This window comes from Salarias fasciatus (genome assembly GCF_902148845.1).
Source record: "Salarias fasciatus chromosome 23 unlocalized genomic scaffold, fSalaFa1.1 super_scaffold_20, whole genome shotgun sequence".
Taxonomy (NCBI): Eukaryota; Metazoa; Chordata; class Actinopteri; order Blenniiformes; family Blenniidae; genus Salarias; species Salarias fasciatus.
Window position 1 is genome coordinate 13617081 of NW_021941230.1, and position 27096 is coordinate 13644176.

Consider the following 27096-nt stretch of genomic DNA (forward strand, 5'->3'; position numbering starts at 1 on the left):
ATAATCCCGTTGAAGTGTTTCTGTGTTGTGGTGCAGTGAACACCTGACTAAAATGATGAAAATGTCTTTATTTTCATGAAACCAAACATGTACAGTGGAGACTGACTCCAGTCTCCACAAGAAATCAATTTTAAAAAACCGTCTGGGGCAGAATACCGTCCAACACTCTTCCAGACGTTGCATTATGGGTGTTTTTACAAACACATTCTGAATTACAGCCTGCTTTGATGAAATTCATTTAAAAAAAAAAAAAAAAAAAAATTTCTTTTCAATGTTGACCATTTCCTTGGTGGTTTGTCCTGATTGGAGCTTCTTGCAGGCCGCTTTTGGCCCACGGTCCTCATGTTTGACACTAGTTTTGGTGAACTTTGTGGAAAGTTTGTGGAGGCGGTCGGCCTGAGAACAGATGAGAAGGAACTGTTGTTGCCGGCTCGCCTTGACCCTGGGAAGCGGCCGCGGCTCGCCGGGAGCTGCCGAAGTTGGCCCGAGTTTCGTCAAAGCACGTGAAGGTCAAGCAGACGAGCCCCGCGACATTTTGCAGCGGGGCTCGCCACTCATCAAAGCCTCCATTGCAGGCGGCGGCGGCGACCGCCACGTACGCAAATCTGGGACTTAAAGGCGGCGGACTGTTTAACCTGAAACACTCGGAATAGAGAGAGAACGAGAAGAAGTTGGATTCTGCTTTGCAGCGTGACATCCAAGCTGTGCCCACACACACACACACACACACACAGCTTGGTAAAGAAATAAGCCTGCACACCTCGTGAGGCTGCTCTCGGGGCATCCCAGCCTGGAGCGGCAGGAATGCAGCCTGCCTCTCGTGCACATCGGCTCCCTCGCCGGGGCATTTGGATGTTATTTCAGCGAACAGTGGGGAGGCAAACACACTCGCCGAGGAAGACGGGAACAGGGACACGGCCCCAGTAAATAAACAGCACCCCATGGCCACTGCCACGGCCACACACACACACACACACACACACACACACACACAGGCTGGCACACATGGAACAGGTTTCAGTGATTGCAGATTGGTGAGATAACAGATTGCACTCACGCAGGCTCCTGGTCAGACATTTAGGGCTGTTTTCCAGGAGTTTAAAGAGTCACAGTTTGGCTCTGATGAGCAGTTTGACTCCTGATAAACCTTAAAAAAAAAACAATCTCAGCGTTGCAGCAACTTCCTGTCCGTCTGCGCCGGTCTGAGAGTTTAACACAGGCAGTGAACTCTTCGTATCTCAGAAGGCAAACAGTCTTTTTTCCCCTCCACCTGTTTTCATCGCAGGGATTAAACTGTGAGCGTGCACGCACGTGCACACGCGTCCAGTCGAAGGGCGAGCCCAACTGTATGTAGATGTAAAGAGGCCACTGCGGGGTCAAGAGCCGAGGCCTAAACAAACACGAACAATGAAGACAATTACCAGCAGATTGGCCCATTACCAAAAGAGAGCGCGTTCCAGTCTGAGTGTGTGTCACCTTTGGTCCCCGTGAGTGTGTGTGTGTGCGCCATCTGCTGCTAACGAGCTCAGAGTGAGCAGGGTCCAGGTGTGGGAGTGTTTAGTGTACACTTTGGGGGGGGGGCAAGGGAGCCTCCTGTTTGACACACACACTCTCACACACACACACTAATTCTTCCTAATCACATGTGCCAGCGGGTCGAACTTGACTAACGTGAAAGAGGCGCTTTGACCTTTTTGAGTAGGTGTTGGTTGCTTGATGGTTACCACGGCAACAGGGTGGGGAATTCAGATGAAGTACATTCAAATAGAACAATTTTGGGACGCATGCTGAATGATGGATGGATGGATGGATGGATGGATGGAGTGCAGGAGGCTAATTATGCCGTTTGAAAAGCGACGGCGGCGTAAAGCGAGTAAATCTCAGCACCTCGGAGGGAGAATGAGCTCAGGCATTGTGTCGGAGACTCTCAGCCTCTCACCGCAGGCTTATTGCATATACAGTAAGGAGCATTAGGAGTTTACAGCGCACCGCTCCAAGAAATTCATTTCCTGAGCTCTGGCAACGCCGGGTGATGAATGCGACAGCTGTGCTGCCAGAGCCGAGTGGCGAGCGCGAGGGTTTTGAGCGCGCATCATCTGGCACTGTCGAGGCAGAGCGTTCTCGTTTGGAAAAATGGGAAAGTGACATTCCGCTCATTCACGCTGGCACACGTGCCAGCCGTCCTGTCAGAGCGCCTGTCAGCGGGCGGATCGCACCGACTCGACACAATTATGCGCTTTTTTTTGTGAAAGAGATCGTTGTGCGAGGGCGACGCTCCGTTGATGAGAAAGAAAAAAAAAAAACTCGAAGATGAGAAGAACTCCAGGATTTACAAAGTCTTTCAGCTTCACACTTTTACCACGAGACGCGCCAGCAGAGGAAACTCCCCGTCAGGTGTGTGTGTGTGTGTGCGCAGTGCTGGTTTTCTGTCGGCTACTTGTCTGCAGAAGGCACTTCTGCACACACACTCTCACTCGCCGGCGGTCTTGGTGTCGTCGCCCGGATCAGGGCGAGGACGTGATCTCGCGTTCGGTGTGAAGAAGAGCGTCTCATCACACTCCGCGCTCTTTGCTCGCCGTCCGCCTCCTCACACGTCCCACCACTCGAACCTGGATGCATTTCATATTGCTGTTTTACCAGTTGCCATGGTGAGAACAAGATGTGTTCCGAGTACGTGTGTGTGTGTGTGTGTGTGTGTGTGTGTGTGTGCGCGCAGCCACAGTAGTATTTCAAGGCACATCATCTGGCACTAAAGCTGACTGTCCAATTTAGGGGAAATGGGCCTCCATGTGACGTGTGTGTGTGTGTGTGTGTGTGTGTGTGTGCGTGTGTGCGTGCGTACGTGCGTGCGTGTGTGAACCTCATAAAGGGATCTCGCAGACCTTTGGCTGCAGGCTGTTATGTTAATACAATCAATGGACAAAAGATTTCACTCATTTTATCCAAACATGTATTCTCATTGTCCTTGTTTTTTTCAGTCACGACCTCAGAAGATGTATTACAGACACACACACACACACACACACACACACACACACACACACACACACACGTGCACACGCACGGTCCTCCACCTGAGTCCCAGCTCCTTGCTGAGGCTAATGCCTCCTTTACCTCACATTATGCATCTCTTTGCATAATGGCCTCTTCTCCAACATCCAAAGATGGAGCACTCACTTTTTGACATCATAATAAAACTGCACACAAAGACACACATCCCTCATGACCGGCATAATATTAGCATAAGTATACTGTACACGCACACACGCACACACACACACACACACACACACGCACTGGTCCACTCCAGTGAGCAGAGTGGTAGCCTGGCCCCAGACGTGGCTCTGATGTGCTTTCGCTTCCTGGCTCCCGTTCAGGCTCGCATTAGAGCGCCGACATTACAGAGACATGCTAATGATATCTGCTAATGCGCCGCCGCCGCCGCCGCGCTGACGTGCACAATGAGCTCGAACTCGTACGTGCATGAAAAACACGGCAATCGACTGGTCCTGCGTGGAGTCGTTCAGACTCTTGATGCGTTTGTGATATTAAACACTGCGCACGTGGGCGTTCGCTGGGTTGTATCTCTTTGATAGCCTGGATCAAATGTCTGTTTGCCTCTTTGAGTGTGTGTGTGTGTGTCATAGCTGTGACCACTGCTTTCTGTGTACATGTCGGTTATTGTGCGTTATTTGTGTGTGTGTGTGTGTAATGGCTGCTGTCCGTGTGTTTGAGCAGCGTGGGCTGGTGTGTGCGTGACGCGCGGCGCGTCTGACCGTAGAAACGTCCGCTGGGCAAACAGCCCGTGTTTGTGTTTGAAAACCCAGATTACAGATAATTGTAGCTGCGTGTTGCCTCCCGAGCCTCCGGCCTCTGAGGGACGAGTGTTTCCAGCGGACGCTTCCACCGTGTCCTCGCTTTCAGCTTTTCCTCGAGCCTGTTGATTCTCTTCAAATATAAGAAGAGTGCAATGCATTGTGGGTACGAGTTAATATTGGAAGTTCGCTCTCAGTATTTTGGTCAGTTCTGGCCAAAGTGACTCACTACACCACCTCCTGGTACAGAATTGCATTACAAGTCTAATTTCTCGGGATTTCTGATGCGAAACACCAATAAAACACACGTGAAGATGAAATCATCTTAGACACCTCAGAAGTTTGGCACAATACGAGTACAAATATTGCCTCAGGCTCTAAAACTTTGCTGCTTTCCATTATTCGAGCCTAGTTTCTTCAAAGGAAACGAGAAGTTATTTTTAGACTCTAAACATCAAGAGTTCTCCGACGTTTCTCAGGTGGAACGTTGGATTTATCGAAATGAAAAGCAGACGGCGTTTGACACGGCGGCGCAGTGGTTCAAGTGGGATGGAATCCGGCTCGTTTCTGGACGTCTTCAGAAGTGTGTTTGAGGTTAATTGATGACTGTGTTCAAGTGTGATCTCTCTGAGCGTGCACACCGCTCCAGTCTCTCATTACTTGTTGTTTGTGGTAAAAAAAAAACATCCAGCCCACATCTGAAACGTGCTCTGGAAGCCTTTTTTTTTTTTTTTTTTTTAAAAAACATGTTTGCATAAAGCACACACACACACACACACACACACACACACGTGGTTTGCTCACGCCGCTCTCTCCTCCGTCAGTTTCTCCTGAAACCACACGGCTGCACATGTGAAAACACGCGTGCCTTAAATACTTCACCCAGCCGCTTCGGTTTCCGTCGGGCTCCGGAAATATTGCTGAGGTTAAACATGTAGCCTCGGGGTGTGTGTGTGTGTGTGTGAGTGTGTGTGTGTGTTCTCAGCTGCTGCCGGCGGCTCATCTCGCCGCTTCTCTCGTCCACCTGAGTCCAGGGTGGCGTGGCGGACCCGGTTCACTCAGACCTCTTGTCCCGTCTCTCCTCGCAGGCGGCGCCGAGGGGAGCCGAGCCTCGAGCCGAGCGTCGCTACGACGACGCGGAGCGGACACGCCACACGCAGCCCAGGTGAGACCGCCCGGCGTGTTTTATGTGCAGGAAATGAAGGGGTACCTTCTCGCCACTCCCTCGCTTTGTGTCTCCCCCACTGACTCACTCTCTCTCTCTCTCTCACACACACACACACACACACAGACTAATCCTCTTTGGAGCTTATAATTAAATCTGGAGTGTTTGCCTTGGGAGTGTCTACTCATCCCAGGAATAGGACTGATCGGCTCTCAGGAGAGCGGCGGGATCCGTGGCTGCGCGCGGCGGCGGGTTTGCTCCTCTGGAGGATGTGTAACCTCCACCGCGGGTTTAATGAAACTGCACATTTCCCCCCCCACCCCATGTTTGTTTAACCGGCCTCCCTGTCAAACGCTAAAGCACACGTACATCCACAGCCATCATTTGCGATGTTCACGGCCCAGCAGGTAAGTGGAGCGTGGAGTGGAAAGCGAGAGGAGGGGAATGAGGAAAAGAGGGGACACCGGAGGAGAGGAGGAGGAGGAGGAGGAGGGTGAGAAAAAGAGAGGAGTCATTTCACGGGTTATTGCCCCTCCTGATATGACAGGCACCAGGGAGCGCAGACATCAGCACCGGCTCACGGGGGTGGGGGGGGGGGGGACTGATGGAGGGACGGAGAGCTCATCCAGCTGTGGAGGCAGATGCAGACAGGCGGGATGAAGGAGAGCTGGACGACCTCCGACAGCTCAGACCCCGACTTCTCCGTCTTTTACGCTCACTCGTCTCCGTCTTCCCCGATAATCCACTAATCGTTTCAATTTGTCACATAAGAAGGTCAGAGCGGTGCCGCCTCGCGAGGGAAAGGCTCCCGGTTTGAGCCTCACAGCGCCGACTTGGGGCCCGGCATGCTAACGGCGCCGTTTTCAAAAAGTTTTGCGTTTTTCTTCGTCGGTCTTTAGTTTGCGGCTCCGTCCATTTCAGAGGAGGTCCCCTGTCTGCAGTCTTGCGAGTTGGGCAACGGATTTCCAAGAGATCCAAGTAAACAAATTCATAATGAAGGCATTAGTTCGGCCGCAGTGTTTTCCAGCTCTTCCTCTAATGCGTCTCCCATTATGTAAATAATATCGACAGCGTAAATGTTTTGAAGCAGCAGCCATCAGTGAGGAGACACCAAGAATGCTCCTCACCTCCACAAATCCCCCGCGCTGTTATTTAACTCTTCTTCATCTCCTCTTTGAAGTATTTTTAGGCCCCGGACCCGGCGGATAAGAGCCACTTGAAATGCATATGGCACAGTTTAACACGCTTCTGGGGACGCCGGCCTCGGCAGGAAGGCAGAAAGAGTGAGAGCCCCGCTCGCACTCCCATGTTTGTCTTCTTGTTTCTGCAAAGATAAATCACCAAAACTCCCAACGATCTCCAGCATAAATACTGAAGCAGGAGGAGGAGGAGGAGTGTGTGGGGGGGGCACAAATATATTCCGGGAATGTTTTTTTTTTTTCACTGGGAGGAGGGCAGGAACAGGAGAAAAGGAGAGAGAGCAGACACAGCAGTGAATTGAATGCATTTTTCAAAGTGGAGCTGAACTTTGTGCAAAATCCCCCCGGGGGCCGCCATTATTGAAAGCCATTTCCTCTCAAAATGAGTGCGGCTCCACCATTGGCCTGGCTCTCATTAGCATACATTTGGCCTGCCTTTTGTGTGGAGCCGGCTGAGGCTGCAGCTGGAGTGAAGGAGGTGAGTGTGTGTGTGTGTGTGTGTGTGTGTGTGTGTGTGGATAGTGCAGGAGTTTTAGCATCTCACAGATGGGAACATATGGAGGCAGAGGTAAGAGGCCGAGGGTTGGGGATGATATCATGGCAGAATCAGAAAGTGTTCGGGGAGAAATCAGACTTTTGCACACTCAGGACTGGGTCGCTAATCATCTGCATGTCAACACACATCAGAGTTTTCCCCGTGAAAAGCTGGGAAGGAGGTCGTTGTTTCTTGAGCCTCCAAGGTTAAAGAAACGTAATACTTCCTCTCTTCCCGCAACGGCCGGAAAGTCAACGTCCCTCGGTTCAGATTTGGAAAATCGGTCTTGTTTTGCAATCTGCAACTGCATTAAATCAAGATCTGCCACTTCTGCAGTCGAGAGTTTGTCTCCCTCCGTCCAAAGCGCTGGATGGGAAGGAGTGGAGCCGAGCGCTGAAGGCAGCTGTCCCGCAGCCAACAAGCTGGAGTGTGAGAGAGAGAGAGAGAGAGAGAGAGAGAGGGGATTTGGAAAGACGGTGGAGAGAGCGGCCGAGGGTTTTGGAGGGGGTTTGCCCCAGGGAGGGTGATAGTGCTGCTTTGGCTCTTACCTCTCTCTCCAGCAGCCATTAGCGCCGGGGTGCAGCTCAGCCTCCGGATAGGCTTTCCGCTTCGGGACAAACACACACACACACACACACACACACACTCGGCCATATGGAGAAAATTAACGTCATTACCAATTCAAAGCAGCGGGTCAGGGGCGCGGCGACCCGGCCCCAGGTTATCCAATCAGAGGGACCCCGTGACCCGCTCCCCAAAGGTGATTGGATTAGGGGGCCAGGTTGGCTGGGAGTCGTCGCTGGCCGAGGCTGATAATTGGCTGATTAACGTGCAGCTGATGGCGAAGAGCTCGGCGCTGCGACGGGGAGCCTCGCAAAGCTCTGTCACATGCGAACAATGGGGACGACCCGCCGAGACGGACAGAGGACGGCCGTCCTGATTGGCTCCTTCCACCGACCCAAGTACGGTCAGATCGCCCGCTTCTTTGAGAGTTCTGAAGAGCCGGTTGGCTGACCTCCGACGACCTCCGTCAGGACTGCCGCTCTGTTTGCCCGTCAGTCACTCGGAGGAGCTTCTCGCGGTTTTAAAGTCTGACGGACTCGTTTTCATGGAGCGCTCTTTAAAGCCCCCTCTTTAAAAAACAAGAGGCGGCTTTGCTCCCGTCCCCGGCATGTCGAGAGCTCGTCAGGGACTCTCGGTTGACCTTCCTGAAAAGTGTTTGCTCACTTGTCCCGGACTTCTCAGCCGCTCGGCGTTCTCCAACCTTTCACCGCGGTCCTAATGAGCGACATCCAGAAACTCAGGATGGAGGAGGAAAACAGTCCTTTCTTCAGATTCAGGACAGTCAAGTTGAACACTCTGGTCGATCGTTCAGCCTTAATCAGCCTGAAAACTCGTGAAATTCAAGACTAAGCAACATGAAATACTGACGCTCTTCCATGGATGGACTGAAGTCGGTAAAAGCCGCCGGTGGTTGAGCCTCTGTGTTTATTGCGGAGCTCTGTTACCGCTTTCCGTGCGGTAATATTGTTAAGACTTTTGTTTTGGGGCCGTGGATGAATTCAGATGGCTTTTTCAAGGTCAGCGGAGAAATCAGATTTTCGCTGCGCTCGCCTCGTCTTTATTAAAGCCCGATCCGGCTCCTGGCAGCTTCATAAGTGATCAAGTCCCCCCCCCCCCCCGCTGCTGTCCAGCTGTCGAATGACTCAGTCTCAACTCTGCTCGACTCGGCTAAACTTATTGTCTCCGTAAGTCATTTAATTTCTGGCGCGCTCGGTGGGCGTTCTTGCCGCGGTAGTTTTTTTTTCCTGAATTCGGGCCGCAGCAGCTGGTAACTCGTCAGGATCGGAGATGATTGCTTTAAAAGTTGAAGCGACGCTTCTTCATCGCTGAACAGTAGCTGGAGGAGAGCATGTGACGCTCCACGTGGAGCGTTGCTCTGATTTCCCCGGAGGCGAGGCGACCGGTGACGACGGCGGGCGGCCATGTTTGTCCAGCGAGCGGGGTTTGTGCTCAGACACGGCCGAATGTGATGGAATCAGCGGCGGGAAACGAGCGGGGCTTCAGCCGGCTCTCGTTCATGCGCGGCCGAGGCGCCGGCGGCTCTGCCTGTTTACAGTAGCCGTTTCTCCCCCCGGTTTCCCTGATTCCTTCAATCCTTTCGTCGGCGCTTTCTCTGTCGCTTGTGTTTACGTCGTCTCGCCGTGCTCCGTCCCGGCCTCCCGTCTCTCCCGTCTTGTGTGCCTGAAAATGAAATCACGGCTTTATAAATAAAACAGAAGAGATCCACTCGGAGGCCGCGGCGCTCCCGGAGAGCTCAGCCAGGAATACGAGGACTGTCGTGTACGAGTGAAAACGGCCTCGGCGTTTCTGCATCTGGTTCAGCCATCACGTCCCGGCGTCTCCCTCGACACGGATCTGTTACGCGGTCCCGCCCGACCTTTCACCCCCGTCGTAATGTGCCGCTTCACCTTTGCTCGGGTGATTTGTGGGCCGTCCGGGAAGAGAAACGTGAAATCAGGGGAGAGGAATGAAGAGAAGGGCTGGAAGTTAAATGCTCAGTGGCGTCATTGAAATGTCAGGAGGTGGGGGGGGGGGGGGGGGAGAGCCAGTTTCCACCGCCGCTGTTGACATAGGCGGCGCTGATTAGCGGAGCGGGCTGGACGGCTAATGGCTTCCTCTGCAGCCTCCGGAGCCGCTGGGCGAGCACGCCACCATTAGCACTGACAGAAAGGTGCAGCAGCTGGGGGGTTTTTTTTTTGGTTTTTTTTTTCTCCTACCCCCGTGTAATTAATGTATTTTGCATGCGACGCGTGTCTGCCGGCTAACAGGTGAACGCGCGTCGGGCAGATGCGCCCACATGTGCGTCTGCATGTTTTCTTCGTCTCGCCAATCGCAGCAGCAATAATGAATCCGGGCCGCAAATGGCTGTTAATTGGTATTCGTGTCAGTTAAATGTCCGCGGTGCACGCCGCCGCCTGCCCCGATTTCTCTGCAGTTCGGCGCAAACGCCGCTCGTTCGTCTCCACGCCTCCACCTGAGAACTGCGTTGTCCGTGTGAATATTTAGATTTGATCAGAGCCGCAGTGATCGGTCAGAACTCTTGACGAACTGAACTTGTTTCATGTTGCGTTCATGTGTCGTGTTTTCCAGCTCCTCACAGCTCCACTTCTCCGTCTGAGCCTGGTTTTCCCACTTTAATCAGTGTGTGTGTGTGTGTGTGTGTGTGAGTGTGTGTGTGTGTGAGTGTGTGTCTGACAGAGACACATGCTTGTTTTCCAGCTGGTTAGCGTGAAGCACTTATGAGGACCGGGGGTATTTGTGGGGTGCGTTGGGGGGGGTAATAAGGAATCATGAGCTTTCTAATGGGGGGGGGGGGGGAGTGTTACTCATTTCCTCCTTCCGTTTCCTGGGGGGCAGGTGCAGGATAACCCTCCACCGGACCGCCACACACACTAAATTCTTCACTGTCATGAGCTTCTAACACAACAGCACACACACAGTCCCAGATGGACACTTTGCTTTCACTCTGTAATCACACACACACACACACACACACACACACACACACACACACACGCGTGGCTGTGGATATGTTCATCTCCTTTTTCCCTCTCAGGGCTTTTCTGAATCCACAACGCATCACTTTTAAAGCCCCCATCACGATTAAAACCCGCCCCTTCATTAAAATGACACCAAAATACTCATTTTAAAATAGATCCAAACTGAGTTTTCGAAATGTTTTCTTCTAACGTCTGCGGCTCCCACTGAGGCAAACGCTGGTTTTATTAATAATAGCTGGAGTCAGCGAGTAAAACAACACAGAGTAAAAATAACAACTGACTAAACACTAATTCTCCTCTGCTGACACTCTTTCAAACCTATTTATCTCTCATTTAAACCGCTCATTTGCATGCAGTGTTTTCAACTTTATTTTCTGTTTTGACGTTTGAGAAAGTGCACGTGAAACCGGCCTGACAGCTGAATGAAAACACACCTACTGTCTGCTTGTCTCTCGTTGTCATAAACCCTTTTCAAAGTAGATTAGCGGCGCCGGCGGAGCTCCTTTAATTGTCATTACCGACGGCGAACGGCGCTTTAATCTGCCATGTTTGCCGTGTTTATGAGGCGTCGCGGGCGGCAGCTGTTGAGGGAAACTTCCGCCGCCGTCCTCGGGAACGCGACACGCGGGCTCCGATGTTCGAAACTGCACAACACGGTCTTCTCCGTACCGGTTTGGAGGAGCGCCGCCTCTCTCCCTCGCGCGCGTACTCGCATTCTGCAGCTGAAGGCTTGAGATGTGCGTTCCAGCGTCAGCCGGCCTCCAAGAGGAGGAGAGGAAGTCATTTAAAATCGGGGCGAGCGTGAAGAGGTGACGGAGGGAGACGGCGGAGCCGGGCCGCGGAGGTGACGGAGAGACGAGCGGAGCGTGGAGCGGAGGAAGGGGGGAAGATGAACGGCTGGCTGGGAGGGATGTGGAGGAAGAGACGGCTCCCGTGTGTTCCGAGTCGGCCGGAGGTCCCAGGTGTTCCCACGTATCACCCCGTCTCTTTCTCCCCCTCTCATTGCCTCCCTCGGTGGCCTTCGCCATTTAATCTGGATTAATGAGGAAGTTGACCTTCCCCTCCTCTCTCTCTCTCTCTCTCTCTCTCTCCGTCCCTCAAATCCCCATTTCTTTTTTTTGCTTCCTCCAGTCATTTTCCTCCTGCTGCTGTTCATTGTTGGGACCACCTGTGTATCCTGCAGCTCTGTTTGGGTGGTCAGGCCTCACACACGCACACACACACACTCACACACACACACACACACACACACACACATATAGAAATGTGCGTCACCGGTCCGCGAATATCCTCGGGGGACGTCTGCGGAGGCCGGACTACAGACCGACGCTCTGCGCCACCTAATCTGTGGCGAGTGAGAGCTTCTAATTGGCCAGTCAACAGGTGCTGAGCCGTGGTGGGGGGGGGGGGGGGGGGGGGGGGGGGGGGGAACGCAGGATATGATTACCGAACGGGGGAGAGGCTCAACTCAAGGCTTCTGTGGAGCCGCCGCTGCAGTGGGAGCCATTGTTGAAGGGCGGGAAGTAAACATCCACATGTGCGCCGCCGATTGATATACTGCAGAGGTTGGACGCTCTTGATATTTCGGCGGCGGACGCGCAACGAGACCGCAGAGGGAAATGCGCTCATGTGCTTTTAATTAGCAGTCAGCATCTGCATTCAGCGGAGTTGATTCAAGGAAGTCATGATCCTCGAAGGGATTATTGAATTTAGACGTAATGCAGTGAAGTCTTTTTGACGTCGTGCTTTTTAAAGACACTTCTCCACGTGCTTTGTGTCACGAAATAAAACAATTATGTGAAAACGTAGAAATGAAAAAGCATCACAGTCAATGCAGTGAGGTATTTTAGTGTTTAGAACCCGATCGGACTGAGGATGAGACATGGAAAGCCTCAAATTATTTGATATCCAACGCTAATCTGTATTTTCTGAGGTTTTCCCGACTCAATATGTCCCCCGCCCCTGGTGGCTGGTGGCAGTACTGCATGTAATCTGGGATGGAAGGATCAGGGCCGTATGAAGGAACCCCTGATTTACAGATGCATTTGGGAGGGTTGGAAAAACACCCAGAATGCAACAGTTTTTTTTGGACATTTCACTGGATTTTGCATCATTAAAACTACTTTACGCCAAGGTCAGAGTAATTTTCAGTACATATTCTCTTTGCAGCTTTAATTTAAAGGTTATCCTGTCTCTTGTTCCGCCGGTCCGACCCGCTCAGGATGGCGCTGGCCTGCATGCGGCCTCTGAACTGAAGCGTGTTCCACGCCGCTGCCTTACATGGTCCAGGCGGATCGCCCGCAGGGGAAGACGTGTGTCGGGAAGCGTTCGAATGTGCCAAATGTTCTCATTTATGATGTTGACATGACTCTTAGAGATCACCACTTTTAAAAATAGGAGAGTTTCCTTCCCGCTGATTCGCCGACTTGCTCCGGAGGGTCTTGTGTGTCAGCCCACGGTGGAAACTGAACACAAGACGGAAAACATTTGGGCCTGAATGAAAGGCGAGCAGCCCTCTCCCGTCTCTCCTCTTGCTCCTCGCTCCCCTGCGCTCTCGCGGCGTCTCCCCGAGGCCGGCGTGTCGCCTTACCCCGGGGTTTAGCCCCTAATCACCCGCCGCTCGGGGGGGGGGGGGAACCGGAGACTTCCAGCTGGCTGCCTCGTTACTGCGGACCCCGGGGACACACACACACTGGCATTCCTACACACACGGGCTAAACACACACACCCCCACACACACACACACACACACACACACAGCCTCATATATGCTTACCAAGGCATTTGCTGTTATCTCTTGGCATCTCTCCATCCTCGACCCCCCCCCCCCATCGCTGGATCCTGCCAAGGCCACTGCCTCAGCGTGTAAACCGACTAACAGAAGGAGGCTTTCCACACGGGGGGGGGGGGGCTCTGGCACGGCCTCCACTCCAAACCAGTTGAAACTAGTTTGACACGCTGCCATGTCCCACGCCTCCAAGCATCCTTGTGTTTGTGTGTGACTCGGGGGTGTTTGACGGGTCCTTCAGACAGAAAAATCTCACATTTCAGCCTCTTCTGGCTTCTGTCTTCCAGGAGGGATCCGTACGATTACCCCACCCACTCCAGGGCCGGCCCTCGGGACCCCAGCCCCTACTCGGGCCGCTACCACGACCCCCCGGTCCCGGGTCACTCCAGCCCGCGCTACCACCCCCAGCAGCCCCCGCAGCAGCACCGCGCCACGTCCAGGCAGGACGTCCCCCCCTCGCCCGGCGCCGGCCAGGGGGGGCGCCACTTCTACGAGGCGGCGGGGGGCCGGGTGGACGCCTACCGGCGACAGGCCAGCCCGGGGCGGTACGGCGAGGAACGAGCGGCGAGGCGGAAGGAGCCGGTGGTCGGAGCGGTCTGAGGACAGCCGAGCTGCCGACCAATCAGGTTCTTCCACGTTAATTTATGTGATTATGAACACGGCGAGCGAAGAGAGACGAGCTCATCCCGACTTAAAATACGTGTGTGAGTGATTCCTGTATATGTTGGTACAGCTTGTAAATACCTGCAGGAGGGATCGAGTCTTCACTGTAAAGCTGATTAAAAGCTGAATAGATAAAAATGAGCAGAAGAGCCACAGAGTCGACCCGGCGCCGGGGATTGGATAGATTGACTGGATTTTTTTTTTGTTGCACAATCTGATCAAAATGAAGGAAATAAAGAGGGACGGATCGCCCTGAGCCGGCAGGTTGTTTTAACACAGGACGGACGTGGAAGATGGACAAACAGGACACAGGAAGCTCCCCCCCCCCCCCCCCCCCCCCCCCATCAAAGTGTCTTCTCCACCTTCATGTTTTGTCGCTGGGACTTCCTCCACGTCCTGCTGGGTTTTTGTTCGGTTTGTTTTTTTTTTTTGTGTATTTTTGTCTTTGATGGTTCGGATACACTCACTGTGCGTGTGTGCGTGTGTGTGTGTGTGTGTAGGTACATCGCAAATCACTTTGTTAATGATGTTTTTCGTGGTGTTTTGGAATAAAATGTGTAATCCTTGATCTGCGCGCCGGAGAGAAGACAACTCCGCAGCTAATTAGGCGTTTACCTTGATCCCTGAAACATATCGCCGCTCAGAGTCACTGCACTGAAAACTAAACGTGTCAACGGCGGTTTGCTTAAACAAGCTGTCAAAGAAAAGTGCATGAATTTTTATACACTTGTGTTTATTTTTTTGCAATAAAACAGAATGTCGCCCCCGTGCCACGCCGCCTGGTTCCTCTCCGTCTTCCTCGGCAACGTGAGTCATCGCTTCAAAAATCCATCAGAGTTCAGCTCAATCTGAGGATGAGCGCGCCCTGTGAGATGACTGATAAGAGTCGCCGGCGTTCTGATAATGACTAAATCATCTTCAACAATTAGAGGCAGGGAAATCTCCTCCGCAAAATGATTACTGCCCAATTTGCTCTCCCAAGTAAAAGATGGCACTGATTGGTGAAATTAGACTTGAAATGGGGAATAATTAGAGTGTGGAGAAGGCTTTTTCTATCAGTTAATGTTTAATTAGCGCCGGGGCCAATGGGGACCGGGCCTCCGCCGGCGCGTCTGGTCTCCGCATCGCCTTGACCCGCCGCCGTCCGAATAAACCTCCCGGAGCAGCCGCGATCAATCTTTTCAGAGGATCCGCTTGCCCAGGAATCTGTCGGCGATCGGAGGCTTTTTATAAAAACGTTCCTGTTCGAAACAATAACAGGGGCGAGATAAAAGGTGGACAAACGTGTGTGGGAAGAGGCAGCTGTCCGCAGACCGTCCTGTGGAGACGAAGGTCCCGCCGAGGCGCCAGGGCGCCGAAATAAACCCCCAGTTTCAACCAGTCCGCTTCGAGATCACACGTTTCTGCCAAAAACGCTTGGAAAAAAGAAATTCCCAGATACACAGGCGTCATAATTAGCTGTGTTTCAGTCACATTCCTGCTGGACGAAGGGACTGGCCGCCTGGGAGCTCCACTTCCTCTGTTTTAACGGCGATGCTCGTGTCCTCTCTCGTTCACGCGCCGAGCCAGCACTCGGAGCCGCCCTCGCCGTCCGTCCGCTGTACTTAGAGGAGTGCACGGCGCTGTAAACAAGCCTCCTTCGAGCGCTTGCGGTCAGTCCGCTGCCAGAGGCGATAAACAACCGCCGCCGAATATCCCAGAATTAATTGCGTTTTACGTCCGTTAAGCAAAAGCTGCGGAGCGGCTGTCAGGAGGCGAGGCTTCTCCTGTTGTTTACGCGACAACAAACACCCGTCTTATTGTCCGCACGGCGTGCGCAGGGGCAGTGTTTTCAGCGACCGTCGTCGTGGAAACGAGGCCTCGGCTTCAGCTGCCAGAGATTTAAAGTTTGAAAAAAGAGGCAGACGCTTCAGCCGCCGCGCAATTTTTTGACACTTCTACAACCGTAAAATCAAAAAAAGGGTTAAAGGCTATTAAAGCATCCTTCCTTGAAGTGTCTGCTGGAGGAAACGGTCTTCTTACATCTTCCTGCTGTGGTTTGTTATGAATTAATGTGACACTTCATAAGCCCAGGTTTTTCTTTCTTTTCTTTTTTTTTTTTTTTTTTTTTTTTTTTAGGCAGCGCTGGAAAAAGGAATGCATGCACCCAAATGTGTTCCCCGGTGGACTGCCCATGAACCGCGGGGCTGTGGGAGAATTCCCCGGTTATGTTCTCTTAGCATTACCTATTCTGCCGGCGCCCCCGTCCGACACCTCGGCTAGTTAGCATGTGTCAATCAAACGGCGAGCTCGGGGGAGGCCAAAGAGGAGAAGCGCCGCAGTTATCTCTCTGCTGCACAGGCAGATGGAGGGGCGTGGGGGGTGGGGGTGGGGTGGGGGGGCGTACAGTGGATGGAGGTACGGCGAGCTCCCCCCCCCCCCCCCCCGGTGACCCCCGGCTCGCTCGCCTTCCCCTCCCCTCTCATCCTCTTCATTAAAGGCGCATTCCGGCGCATTAGCCCGCCGTCCTTCCGTCCTTCACCCGCCGCCATCCGTTTCAATCCGGCCCTCGTTAAGGCGTCACGCTCTCGGAGTGGAGTGCAGTCCGAGCGGAGCTCCTCATTTAATTATACAGTTCATTACAAAGCCCCCCCCCCCCCCCCCCCCCCCCCCCCTCAGGTCTGAGACAGGCCATGGGAATAGCTGGTGGCTAATGTGCAGTTTAAACGGCCCCGAATATGGAGATCGGTGCAGTTATGGATTGGCGCTCGCCGTTAGCCTGCCCTTCACCCGCCTCGGCGCCGCCGTTTCATTCAGCGTCACTCCAGCTGGAGTGTGTTCTTTCAGCCAGTGTGTTTGTTTGATATTGTTCACCAACTGTGAAATTGAATTTCCACAGTTGGGCTGATATTGGAAATAATTTCATATCCTGTGCAATATTCTTGCTTGGTTTCACCTTGTGTTGTGTTTAAGACCTCCGTTTTTTACTTAATGCGTCTCTTTCTTTTTTTTTTTTTTTCCCTCCTTCTTCTTCTTCTTCTCCTCCTCCTCGCGAACGCGACGCAGCCGCGCTGCTAATTTGGACCATATTTACCCCTAAAAGCGACGCCGGCTCTCCGGCTGCCTCTCCTGTTCGCCCACACACCGCCGCCAAGCCACCAACCAACCACCATCTTCTACACCGGCCGTCGCCATGGCAACGCGGCCGCCGCTCCTGGCACAGCAGCCCCCTTTCAGAGCTGATGACATCGTCGTGGCAACAATGAAAGGTTCATACATCCCATTACGGGGAAGGAGGCAGGAGTTCCGCTCCTCTCTTTGGGGCCGGGTTACTTCTGCATCTGCCGTCTCCCTCTCGGCCGAAAAGACGGCAGAAAGCGCCGCGGTCCGCGGGGGCCGCGATGCGGCCAGCGACGGCTGAAGTCCGTGACCCCTGGACCCCGTCCGTCAGCCTTTCAGCGCCGACACGCACCGAACCGCTGCCAGCGGACGGGAGGCGCGCGACTGGGAAACGCATCAGCGTCAGCGAGACACTGGAACCACAGAAAATCACACACATGCACTTTGTACAAACACAAGTGTGCCCCTGCATGTGAACGCAAAGTTGTTTCCAGAAGCTCTGAGGTTGCCAAAAAAAAAAAAAAAAGAGTTTTACAGGCGTCCAGACCGAGCTGCCTGTCATGCACACACTCCTGCTGTATTAAGTTCTTATTCTGTGGGTTTCCCAACACACACACACACACACACACCTGCTGTCAGCTCCGACACACACACGGATCGTCTTCACAGTGGCAGAGCACCCCTCCGTCGCTCTGCCCTCACACACATGTCAGCAGTATGTGTGTGGCGGCGGCGGCGGCGGCGGCTCAGCTGACCGCCTGGCAGTCACTGTGAAATTGGCGCCCTTCTCATGCAGATGCCAGGTGTTTTGCTTGGCAGCCGGGGGACGCTCGGTCAGGAGGGGGCGAGCTGGTGTTGGGAGGGTTGGGCCGCGACGAGCGGCAGGAAAAAGATGGCGCTAATATGTTACGTGTCCCTGTTAGCTCGGCCGCCCGGCGAAGATGGAGCGCTGCCAGGCGCGGCGGGGGATTACACACCGTTTGGTTTCTGTACGAACTCCAAGGCGATGAATCATCCTCGCTATAAACTGGGGGTGTTTCCCAAATGCCATGAAAACTTCAAGCGATGAGGCAACGTTATTCTCCGGTTAACTCATTTCTCCGCCTGGATGTCAAACATGAAGCTACAAAGTGCTGCAGTCAGTTTTGAGACCGACTGGCGTTCGTCTCCTGTTGCAGCAGCTGCATGCAGATCAGTTCTGATGTAAATTCAACTTAAATATGAATTTTAGAGGTAATGCCTGAGCCTCATCTGATCTTTGCCCCATAATCAATAGTTTGCATCGCTTTCTGTTCTGTCAGAGGATTCACTGTCCAACTAGTGGTCACCTGTGGTATTACAGCCCATCAATTCACCCTGTTTGATTTCACTTCTTTTAAGAATGTTTTTTTATTTTTCATTTTTGTGCGCAACGTTGTCACAATTTCAGTCTTTAATCTCATTTCTTCTAATTTTTTTTATCTCTTTTTCTGTTTGTTTTCATCCTTAAAAAAATGGGTTGTCTGTGACTATTTATGTAAAAAAAAAAAATACATTAAAAAATTCATTTTTAATCTATGATACTCTAACTCATGAGATTTTACTATGCGTGTCTCATAAAAAAATAAAGAAAGAAATAAAACGATGCTTCAGTTTTCGGAGCAGTTCCAACAGTTAACGCTAGGAGGCGCTGCCACTGCACGAGGCAGTCAAGATAAACACCCACGAAGAAGAAGCGCAGCCGCGGAGAGGAAGAGGCGACGGAGGTGAGCGGAGCTAAAGATCTGTGTTGTTTTCGAGAAATATTTCAGTTTGAAATGTCGGATAGATTCAGACAAACAGACTAAAACAGGGGGAAATAACTATTTTTTTATTCTCCGGGTGAGACAAACATGAGCAGGAGAAGAAGAGTTCACCAAAGTTAAAGGTGAAATACACGTTTTTCTCGAAAAGACGAAGCCCCAAGTCTGTTACTCACTTTTTGAACAACGCGCATGCGCCAGACCATCCGCCCGGCTCTCCTGCTTCTCCCAGGAAACGCGGAAGTGTACGAGCGCGATCTCCTCTTCTCCGGCGTGCACGGCTCTGTTTACAGTTTCTGCGATCCGCCTCGCACATAAATAAAGCTTTTTTTCCGAAACAGTTACAGTTTCATTATGTCAGACTCGCCATCGGTCAGTACTAGCTCAGAAGCTCACCGGCTACATAAACACTCTGAATGCGCATGCGCAAAAGGGAGAAGCTGATTGGGCGCAAGCACGGAGAACCGCCTTACGAAAGCAGCTCGTCAGAATGATTGACAAACGGACCCACCAATTATTTAGGTGATCCACCCGGAAATCAAAATGTTGTATTACACCTTTAAGTTTCATGAGACTAAAATTAGTTTTTTGGGAGAAATCTGAAGAGTCATTGTGATATTTGGATGTCATTTCGAATAAAAAAAACAAATTAATGTAATAGAGAGAGTCCGGCCCTGGTCCAGACACATCTGGAACATCGTCCAGTCCGGTCAGTAATAAATCCCATGATGCTTTGCTCTGTCATGATGCCCCCAGCAGGTCCTCCTGCCTTGTTGACGTCGGATAACAGACCTGCCGGCGACGCCTGGACGCACTCCGTGGTCCTGGACCAGGTGGGACTGACGGCGTCACATGCGGATCCACGCGGCTGCGGTCGACGGGCAGGCAGGTCGTCGGATTTCCGGCCCGCTCTGGGTTTTTGCAGACGCGGCCGTTCCACCGCGGATTAGATAAGGTTGAAGACAAAGTGGAGCCTCATTGGAAAGTCGCTGCAGCAGCCAGCAGTGTAATCCATCCACGCATTCCTTCCAGAGAATGCCAAACAGCTCGCTGAAAATGAGCTGCCGACCTGACTCCATTAGATCGCTCTCTCCCCCCGCTTTCTGTCGTTCAGAAACACACACACACACACACACACACACACACACACACACACACACACACACACACACACACACACACACACACACAGTGTTTTTCTCTGCGCCTGCCACCAGCTTCATTAGTGCTAAGAAATGTCCTGCTCGTTAACGCCGGGCAATTAGCTGCTAATTGAGAAGCTTTTTGCAGTGAAGACAAACTTGCTTCATCGGCTTGTCTCAATCAGAGAGTGTGTGTGTGTGTGTGTGTTGACCAGGTACATCTGGTTTCCACCTCTGGCTTATTTTCTGGAGGCAGTTGTTCGCTGCAGAGCTGCTGCCTGGGGGAGATAAGGAGGAAACACAGGGAGAAGTTTGCTGTTTTTGTTTTTTATTCAGCAGCTTCTCAGTTTTTTTATGCAAAACTCTTTCCTGCAGCAGGTTTTCCTGCAGAGGAGCAAAACACGCTGTAATTGTTGGTTCCTTCGCCGCGGAGTGTTCTCTCCGTTTCTGAGACGGATTTGCAGATTTTTCGCAGAGTCATTTTCAAGTGTCGCCCCCCCCACCCCCCCTTTCATTATAGCTCCTCCGCAGACATAACAGCGAGACCTCCACACCGAAACACACGTCGAGCAACTGCCTGCCCTTCTCACTCCGCAGCTCCACTTTCCATCGCCGCCGCCGGTGTGTCGTTCTCCCGCTCCTCCGTCTCCTCTTTCCATTCTGTCACTCTCCCCCAATTCTCCGCAGTCCAGAGATAAGCTCTGTGATAGGGAGGAAATGAGAGCGACACACACACACACACACACACACACACACACACACGATCTCGTTACAAGTCACTGAGGTAAAGCCCCTCTGCAGAATAAGTTAATAAAAGATGTGCAAATAAAGTTTAAATGTAGGTCGGCGCTGCTCTTTTTTTAGTGTGTGCAGCACCGACACACACACACACATACACACACACACACACTCCGCCCGACAGGGGGCGGGTTTCTCATCGCCCCTCTGCACTGGTGTGACCTTTTCCCTGATTTAAATACACACTCGCTGGCAGAGACCCCGGCTTGAGTGGTGCACAGTCTTTCCATCAGATGCAACAAGATGACCGCCACCCAGTCCGGCATGCACGCACGCACACACACACACACACACACACACACACACACACACACACACACTCACTCGCTCCGGCTGTGTCTCCCATCCACATCGTGGACTTCCCCTGTAAACAGCGGGGATCTGCGGCCAGGCCTTTCCGACCACCCTCGGAGAGACGCTGTTTTGGTAACACGCCTTATCTCAGCCCACCCCACTTCAGAGGGCGAAGAACGGGGGGGGATTCCCTGTGTGCTCTGTTTCATTCCCAGCTCTCTCTCACACACACACACACACACACACACAGAATCTTATATACACACAAGGCCATCCTCAGCCAGATAGAGTTGCCATTGTGGCCTCAGTGTGTGTGTGTGAGAGAGGTGAGGGTCTGGACACATGAAGGGCCTGAGGCTGACTCCACTGGGTGTTTGACTCATGAAGGACACACACACACACACACACACACACACAAACACACAAACACACACACAGCATGAATAGCAGAGGCGGCCTGGAGGGGTGAAGGCCGGTCGGTTTCCATGAGGGCAAGTCACGTCCTCCTGCTCCTCCTGAGAGCGCAGCGGAGGGAGTGTGTGTGTGTGTGTGTGTGTGTGTGTGTGTGTGTGTGTGTGTGTGTGTGTGTGTCCTTGCACAGGGGAAGTGTGTGAGCACGCTGCTTTTGTGATATGTCGGATTTTAAGTGGTTCTGCTTCTGGAATGGTGCCTTCAGGAGCAGAAACACTGTAGGAATTTAGAGTACTCCTCAGACGGCCTCTCGGGACTTCTTGCCGCGTGCGTCAGTTTAAACAATACGATGGAGACACGTTGCGTGCTTTTGTTGAGCTGAAGAAGTTGCTGTAGTTTTTTTTTTTTTTTTTTTTTTTCAACCTTTGCTGCGTTCGGCTGCCTTCACTTCTGACTGGTGTCCGCCTCTTTTGACCTCATGATGTAGATTTTCTCCGTCCCGTCGTTGTAGCGGCTGTCGAGAGTCACCCTCGTCGTGCGTTCTCACCTTAGATACGCTCCCCGAAGCCTCCCTTCATGTTGGTGTCGCCGCGCAGAAGCTTCACACACCAGGCTTTCCGAGCCGCTCCTAATTTTGCTTCATTACACAATGAAAACACCCACGTCCTATTTGTGTAAATACGATTAAAAAAGCGACTTTTTCACAGCCTCTCCTCGCTCCTCCCGAGTTTACGGCGCTCCCCGCTCCCACACGTCCCCAGCGAGCGCCGCCTCATTGTTCCTATTTACAGGAACGCCGCTGAATCAGCCCTAATTGGTGGAACTTTGCGTTCGTGACGTCCCAATCTGTCAGGTCGCGTTGTGGTGTGACTGCTCAGAGGAACAGGCATTGTTTGTGCTTTAGCGTCTGTTCTCGTGTATGTGTGTGTATGTGTGTGTGTGTGTGTGCATTTCCAGCACCGAGCCGTGAACTTTGACGCTGAAGTAAGCGATGAAATTTTTATCCCGAACCGACGGCGATGAAGAGGCGAACGGACCCGAGCTGAAACTCGATCACATTCCTTCTCTCCGGAGTGCAGATCTACGGTTACTCTCGCATGTTCGCCTGAAAAAAAGTGGCTAAAACCCTTCATGCATGTGCTGTCAGTGTGTGTGTGTGTGTGTGTGTGTGTGTGTGTGTGTGTGTGTGTGTGTGTGTGTGTGTGTGTGTGTGTGTGTGTGTGTGTGTGTGTGTGTGTGTGTGTCCTCCTCTCAGCTGAGGCGTATTGATGCGGTGTGAGGAGGTTAAGCCTTCGGTTTAGTGTCCGTGCGGCCGTGACATTCAGCCTGGCCGGCCTGTAATTGACCCATCGGTGTGTGTGTGTGTGTGTGTGTGTGTGTGTGTGTGTGTGTGTGTGTGTATCAGCTGCAGCTGGCCTCGTCGAGGGCCGGGTGATTGACAGTCTGCCGCTCTGGCAGGTAGTGTTTTACCTCTGCGGAGCGTTTCTCACGCTTGTTTTGTTTTTCATCCGCTGCGTTTGCTCAACATTTCTTCCCCCATCCTCCAGCTCCCTCCCCCACCTTCCCACCGTGTGTGTGTGCGTGTGTGTGTGTGTGTCACCTTGCGTTAGGGCCGGCGCTCTGCGGGGACCAGCTGCGGGTCTCGGTTTCTCTGGAAAGTTTGCTGCTCATGCTGCAGGCACGCCGTTCCGCCTCTGGCCGGGTTTCAGCTGTCCGCTCCTGTTCGTGTACGCTCACATGCGCTCTCGCTCGCTCTCTCTCTCACACACACACACACACACACACACACACACACACACACACATGCAGCATATGCCGGGCTTCCCCCCCTCTGCGACCGGACCCCGGTACGGGAGCATGATCTATTTAAGGCCACTAACTCTGCAGATTAGATCAAGATTGGGGCCGTAATGGCCGTTCTGGCGCCGCACGCCGCTTCGATTAAGGCCCGAATAGTGTGATCTCACTCACACACACACACAAACACACACACACACACACACGTGATCGCGTTTACGGTAAAATCTGCCACATATCTCGCTTTGTGTTTCCAGGCTTTGGCTTCCGAAGTGGCATTTACATCATGTGGAAAAACCGATCTCGCAGGTCATGACGAGGAACCTGAGACGTATTAACACCTTCGGCTTCACTCCCGTCCTGATCAGCAGAACATCTGATGCTTTTTTATTTATTTTTTTTTTTTTTTTGATGTGTTGAAACGGTGAGTTTTTCCCACCAAACGCACAACAACCTCATTGAATCTGCCAGCCGGCAAACTTTGCTCCTGGAAGACAAAGATACCGGCGCCGCTGGCTCGCTTTCAGAGGTGTCGCTGTAATAAATAGGATTTCATTTTAAATGTCAGCACGGCTGATCGCATAGCGCAGAGCCCAGATGTGGAAATTGTGTGTGTGTGTGTGTGTGTGTGTGTGTGTGTGGGGGAAGAAATGAGCAGACTGCTGTTAGAAATACACAGCGCGGCCGAGCCCACTTATCTCACTCCCACTTTGTTTTCTATCCAAAGGCAGAAATGTAATTTCACTGTTGGACGGAGCAAAGAGCAGAAACCTGCAGCTCTCTCCGAGCGCGGTTTGCATGTTTTACCTGAGCGTGCATGGGTAATGAGCGGTGCAGCAGTGGATCCAGATCCTTCAGGACTCATTAAATACATCCATATGTTTCTGTTTAAACAGATCCTTACTGATATCTGATATTTAACTCCTTTTTTTTCTTGTCACTCATTTTGAAAACTGTTATTTTATGAAAAATTCTTGTGCTTTATCGCTTTTTTTTTGGATGCATTTAATATGTACTATCATATAATGTGAAAAACACCTGAAGAAACGAGGACTTGCAGTGTGAGAGTTGGGGACGTTCCCAGACTTCTGAAATAAGGTTTAACTTTTTAAGATCTACAGCCGTGAGATCTGAATTTCGCTCGTCGCCCTCCTGCGCTGGATTTATCCGAACGTTGCACACGCTCACGAAACAGACGCGACGAAGAATCGGCTCATATGTAAAGGATTGCACACACACACACACACACACACACACACACACACACACACACACACCACCCTCTCCCGTCGTGACGGAGCGGCTCCGGTTCTGGTTTGTTTGTGTCACGGAAGCGGCTCCGTGGAGAACTGAGAGTCAGGAATGTTCGAATAATGAGGCAGGCCTGTAAATAATGAAACAAAGGACGTGGCGCATCAATTAAGAGCCATTTGCCGCTTCGCATCCATCTCATCTGCACACACACGCGTGAGCGTGTGTGTGTGTGCTTGTGGCTCCGTGTGTTTTCGTGTGTAGGTTTTTCCGAATGCGTCCTTCTGAAAACAGATTAATCAAATTGGGAAACATCACAGTCTCCTCTGATATGAAAATTAGACGTCTGCGGCGGCATTGAGGACATTGTCACCGTAATTGCTCTTTGACAGCCTCACACACGCACACACACACACACACACACATAATCTTTAATTGCCTCCAAAATGTTTATGTCAAGATGGCGTTGCTAAGATAATGGCAGGGGACCGCGCGGCCCACACTAATGGCATCGCCGTTTTTAGCGGCTCACATCAGCAGAGCCCATCAGATGCTTCGCCTCGCTGCGGTGATATTGTGCTGCTGGACGGCGGCCAATTCATTAAAAAACTTATCGCACCGCGAGGAAATCTAGAGTACGGCGAGGCCGATCGGGAAGGTTTTCATAAATATAGCTAATGTGACATTTTCAGTGCACCTCCACTCTGTTTACATGGGAGGATTTCATTCCTGGCGTTGCTCTGGAGCCAAATCGTCTCGCTGCTGCTGCTGCTGCAGAAATGATAAAAATACAACACGGTCAGATCCAAGAGGAGGAAACTCTCCAGATGAGCCGTCGCCAAACGTCAGGATCGTGAAATTGAAATGAATGATGTGTGTTTTCCCCCCAAAAAATGCTTTTAAGATTCTTCTTGCGGACCTGGACATCGATGGATGAACAGAATGTTCCAGAACAGCAGCTCTTCTGAGGAGGGGGGTTTTCCATGCTGGACCTGAACGCAGCATCGCCCGTCAGCAGCCAGCATGTCAGCAAAGGAACCCTGACGAGAAATCGCTGGAAAGTAGGGCTCCACTTTTCAAAACGCGATGCAGATTACGCTCGCTGCGGCGGGAATATTTCTAACCTTAGTTTTCTCGGAAAGTCTGAGAAGCGCACAGCCTCAGATCGACAGCAGCAACTCCTGCATGTGGCACCATTAGCATGCTAGCTTCTGTTGGCGCGCTAGCACCCATGCAGGTACAGGCTGTCTGCACTGCTGCATTAGAAAAGCTGTATTCACCCGGGAAGCGCTCCACTCTCTTTCTCCTTTTGTTATTGAGGAGTTAAAGCTTTCAGTGGACACACACACACACACACACACACGCGCGCGCACACACACGGAACATGACTGATGAGCTGCTTTGGCTCTGATCCCAGATCCCAACAGTCTCCACACAACATGAAATGATACGAAGAGGGAGGCAACTGGACGGCTGCGCGCCGTGTAAACAGTCGCTCTCTCTTTTCTGCTTCCTGTCTTCTGCGCCGTCAGCTGTCTGCAGCGGCTCGTCCGCCCAGATTACCCACCGCCACTCACACACGCACACACACACACACACACACACACACACACACACACACACACACACACACTCGCAGCAGCACAGTCGCCGCAAAATGCACCCCGTTTACATTTTATTGGGAAGTTAGAAAAAGTGGGATGAGAATGTATCTGCACACCCTCACTTGCCAACTTTCCCGTCATGCACGCACACACACACACACACACACACACACACACACACACACACACACACACACACACACACACACACACACACTCTGGATGCAGCGGCTGCAGCAGTGATGACCTTGCTATCATTTACAGCAGCTGCTGGTTCTTTGTGTACTGTGGATCAGCTCGGTTACCTCGTCCTCCTCTCCATCTCCACACACACACACACACACACACACACACACACACTCTCACACACCCTCTCGCCTGCCTCTGGGCCTAATCATCATGAAGCTGTCATATAGGAAGCCTGCCTCGGCCACATGGATGCAGTTTCCTCTCCAGGAAGATGGAAAGTTGCGCTGGGATTTTCTCTCAGGAGCTCGGCGAGCGTGAGACGGCGGCCGTGACGCGGGACGGGAAGCTGCAGACTGCGATGTCTTCATCTCCTCCGAATCTGGGCTGCAGAACAACAAGTGAATGATTTATGAGCGCTTTCCCGCCGCCGCTCTCCGGATTTTGAAGCGAAATGACGGCGGGCTCGGCCAGATTATTGTATTTACTCAGCAGGAACTCGCAGCCGGAACTCCACCTCGGGGAAAGTGGAAGCGGATCTGCAGCCGTCGCTTATTTCTTCTTCTCTCACATGTTGAACGGCCGTTGTGATCATAGTGATAACTCTGCATTGGCCGAGACTCTGTGCAGCGGCGTTTGCTGTGGAAACACGCCTGTGACGCTCCTTTAAAGCGTCTTTGAGGGTTTTTGTTGTTTATTTTTCCGCCACCCGGGACGGCGTTGACCCCGAGCGGGCCGTGACGCGCCGCAGCACCGCGGCCATTACTGATAATGAGCGTGACACGCGAGGTGCCGGCGCCCCCGTCTCCACAAACCGCCGCGTGACCCCCAGCAACACTTTACAAGCTATTGCCGTGACCTTTAGACGGGAGCCACCCAGGAATGGGGAATTGAAAATAATGACTGTGTTGCAGTCATTACCTGTGTGTGTGTGTGTGTGTGTGTGTGTGTGTGTGTGTGTGTGTGTGTGTGTGTGTGTGTGTTCATTACTGTTGTGAGGACCTC

At 52.2% G+C, this 27096-nt stretch overlaps 1 protein-coding gene across 5 annotated transcripts in view; it reads left to right on the top strand.

Annotated features, from left to right (window-relative positions):
• The window catches only part of LOC115384101 (partitioning defective 3 homolog B-like), a 99396-nt gene extending 84898 nt beyond the window's left edge, over positions 1–14498 (top strand). For all 5 annotated transcript variants that reach the window (XM_030086400.1, XM_030086402.1, XM_030086403.1 and 2 more), the window contains 2 exons: positions 4904–4980; positions 13353–14498. In XM_030086400.1, the coding sequence (XP_029942260.1) occupies positions 4904–4980; positions 13353–13665 (390 nt within the window). In that variant the 3' untranslated portion in view covers positions 13666–14498. The remainder of the gene's footprint in view (positions 1–4903; positions 4981–13352) is intronic.
• Positions 14499–27096: the final 12598 nt, after the last annotated feature.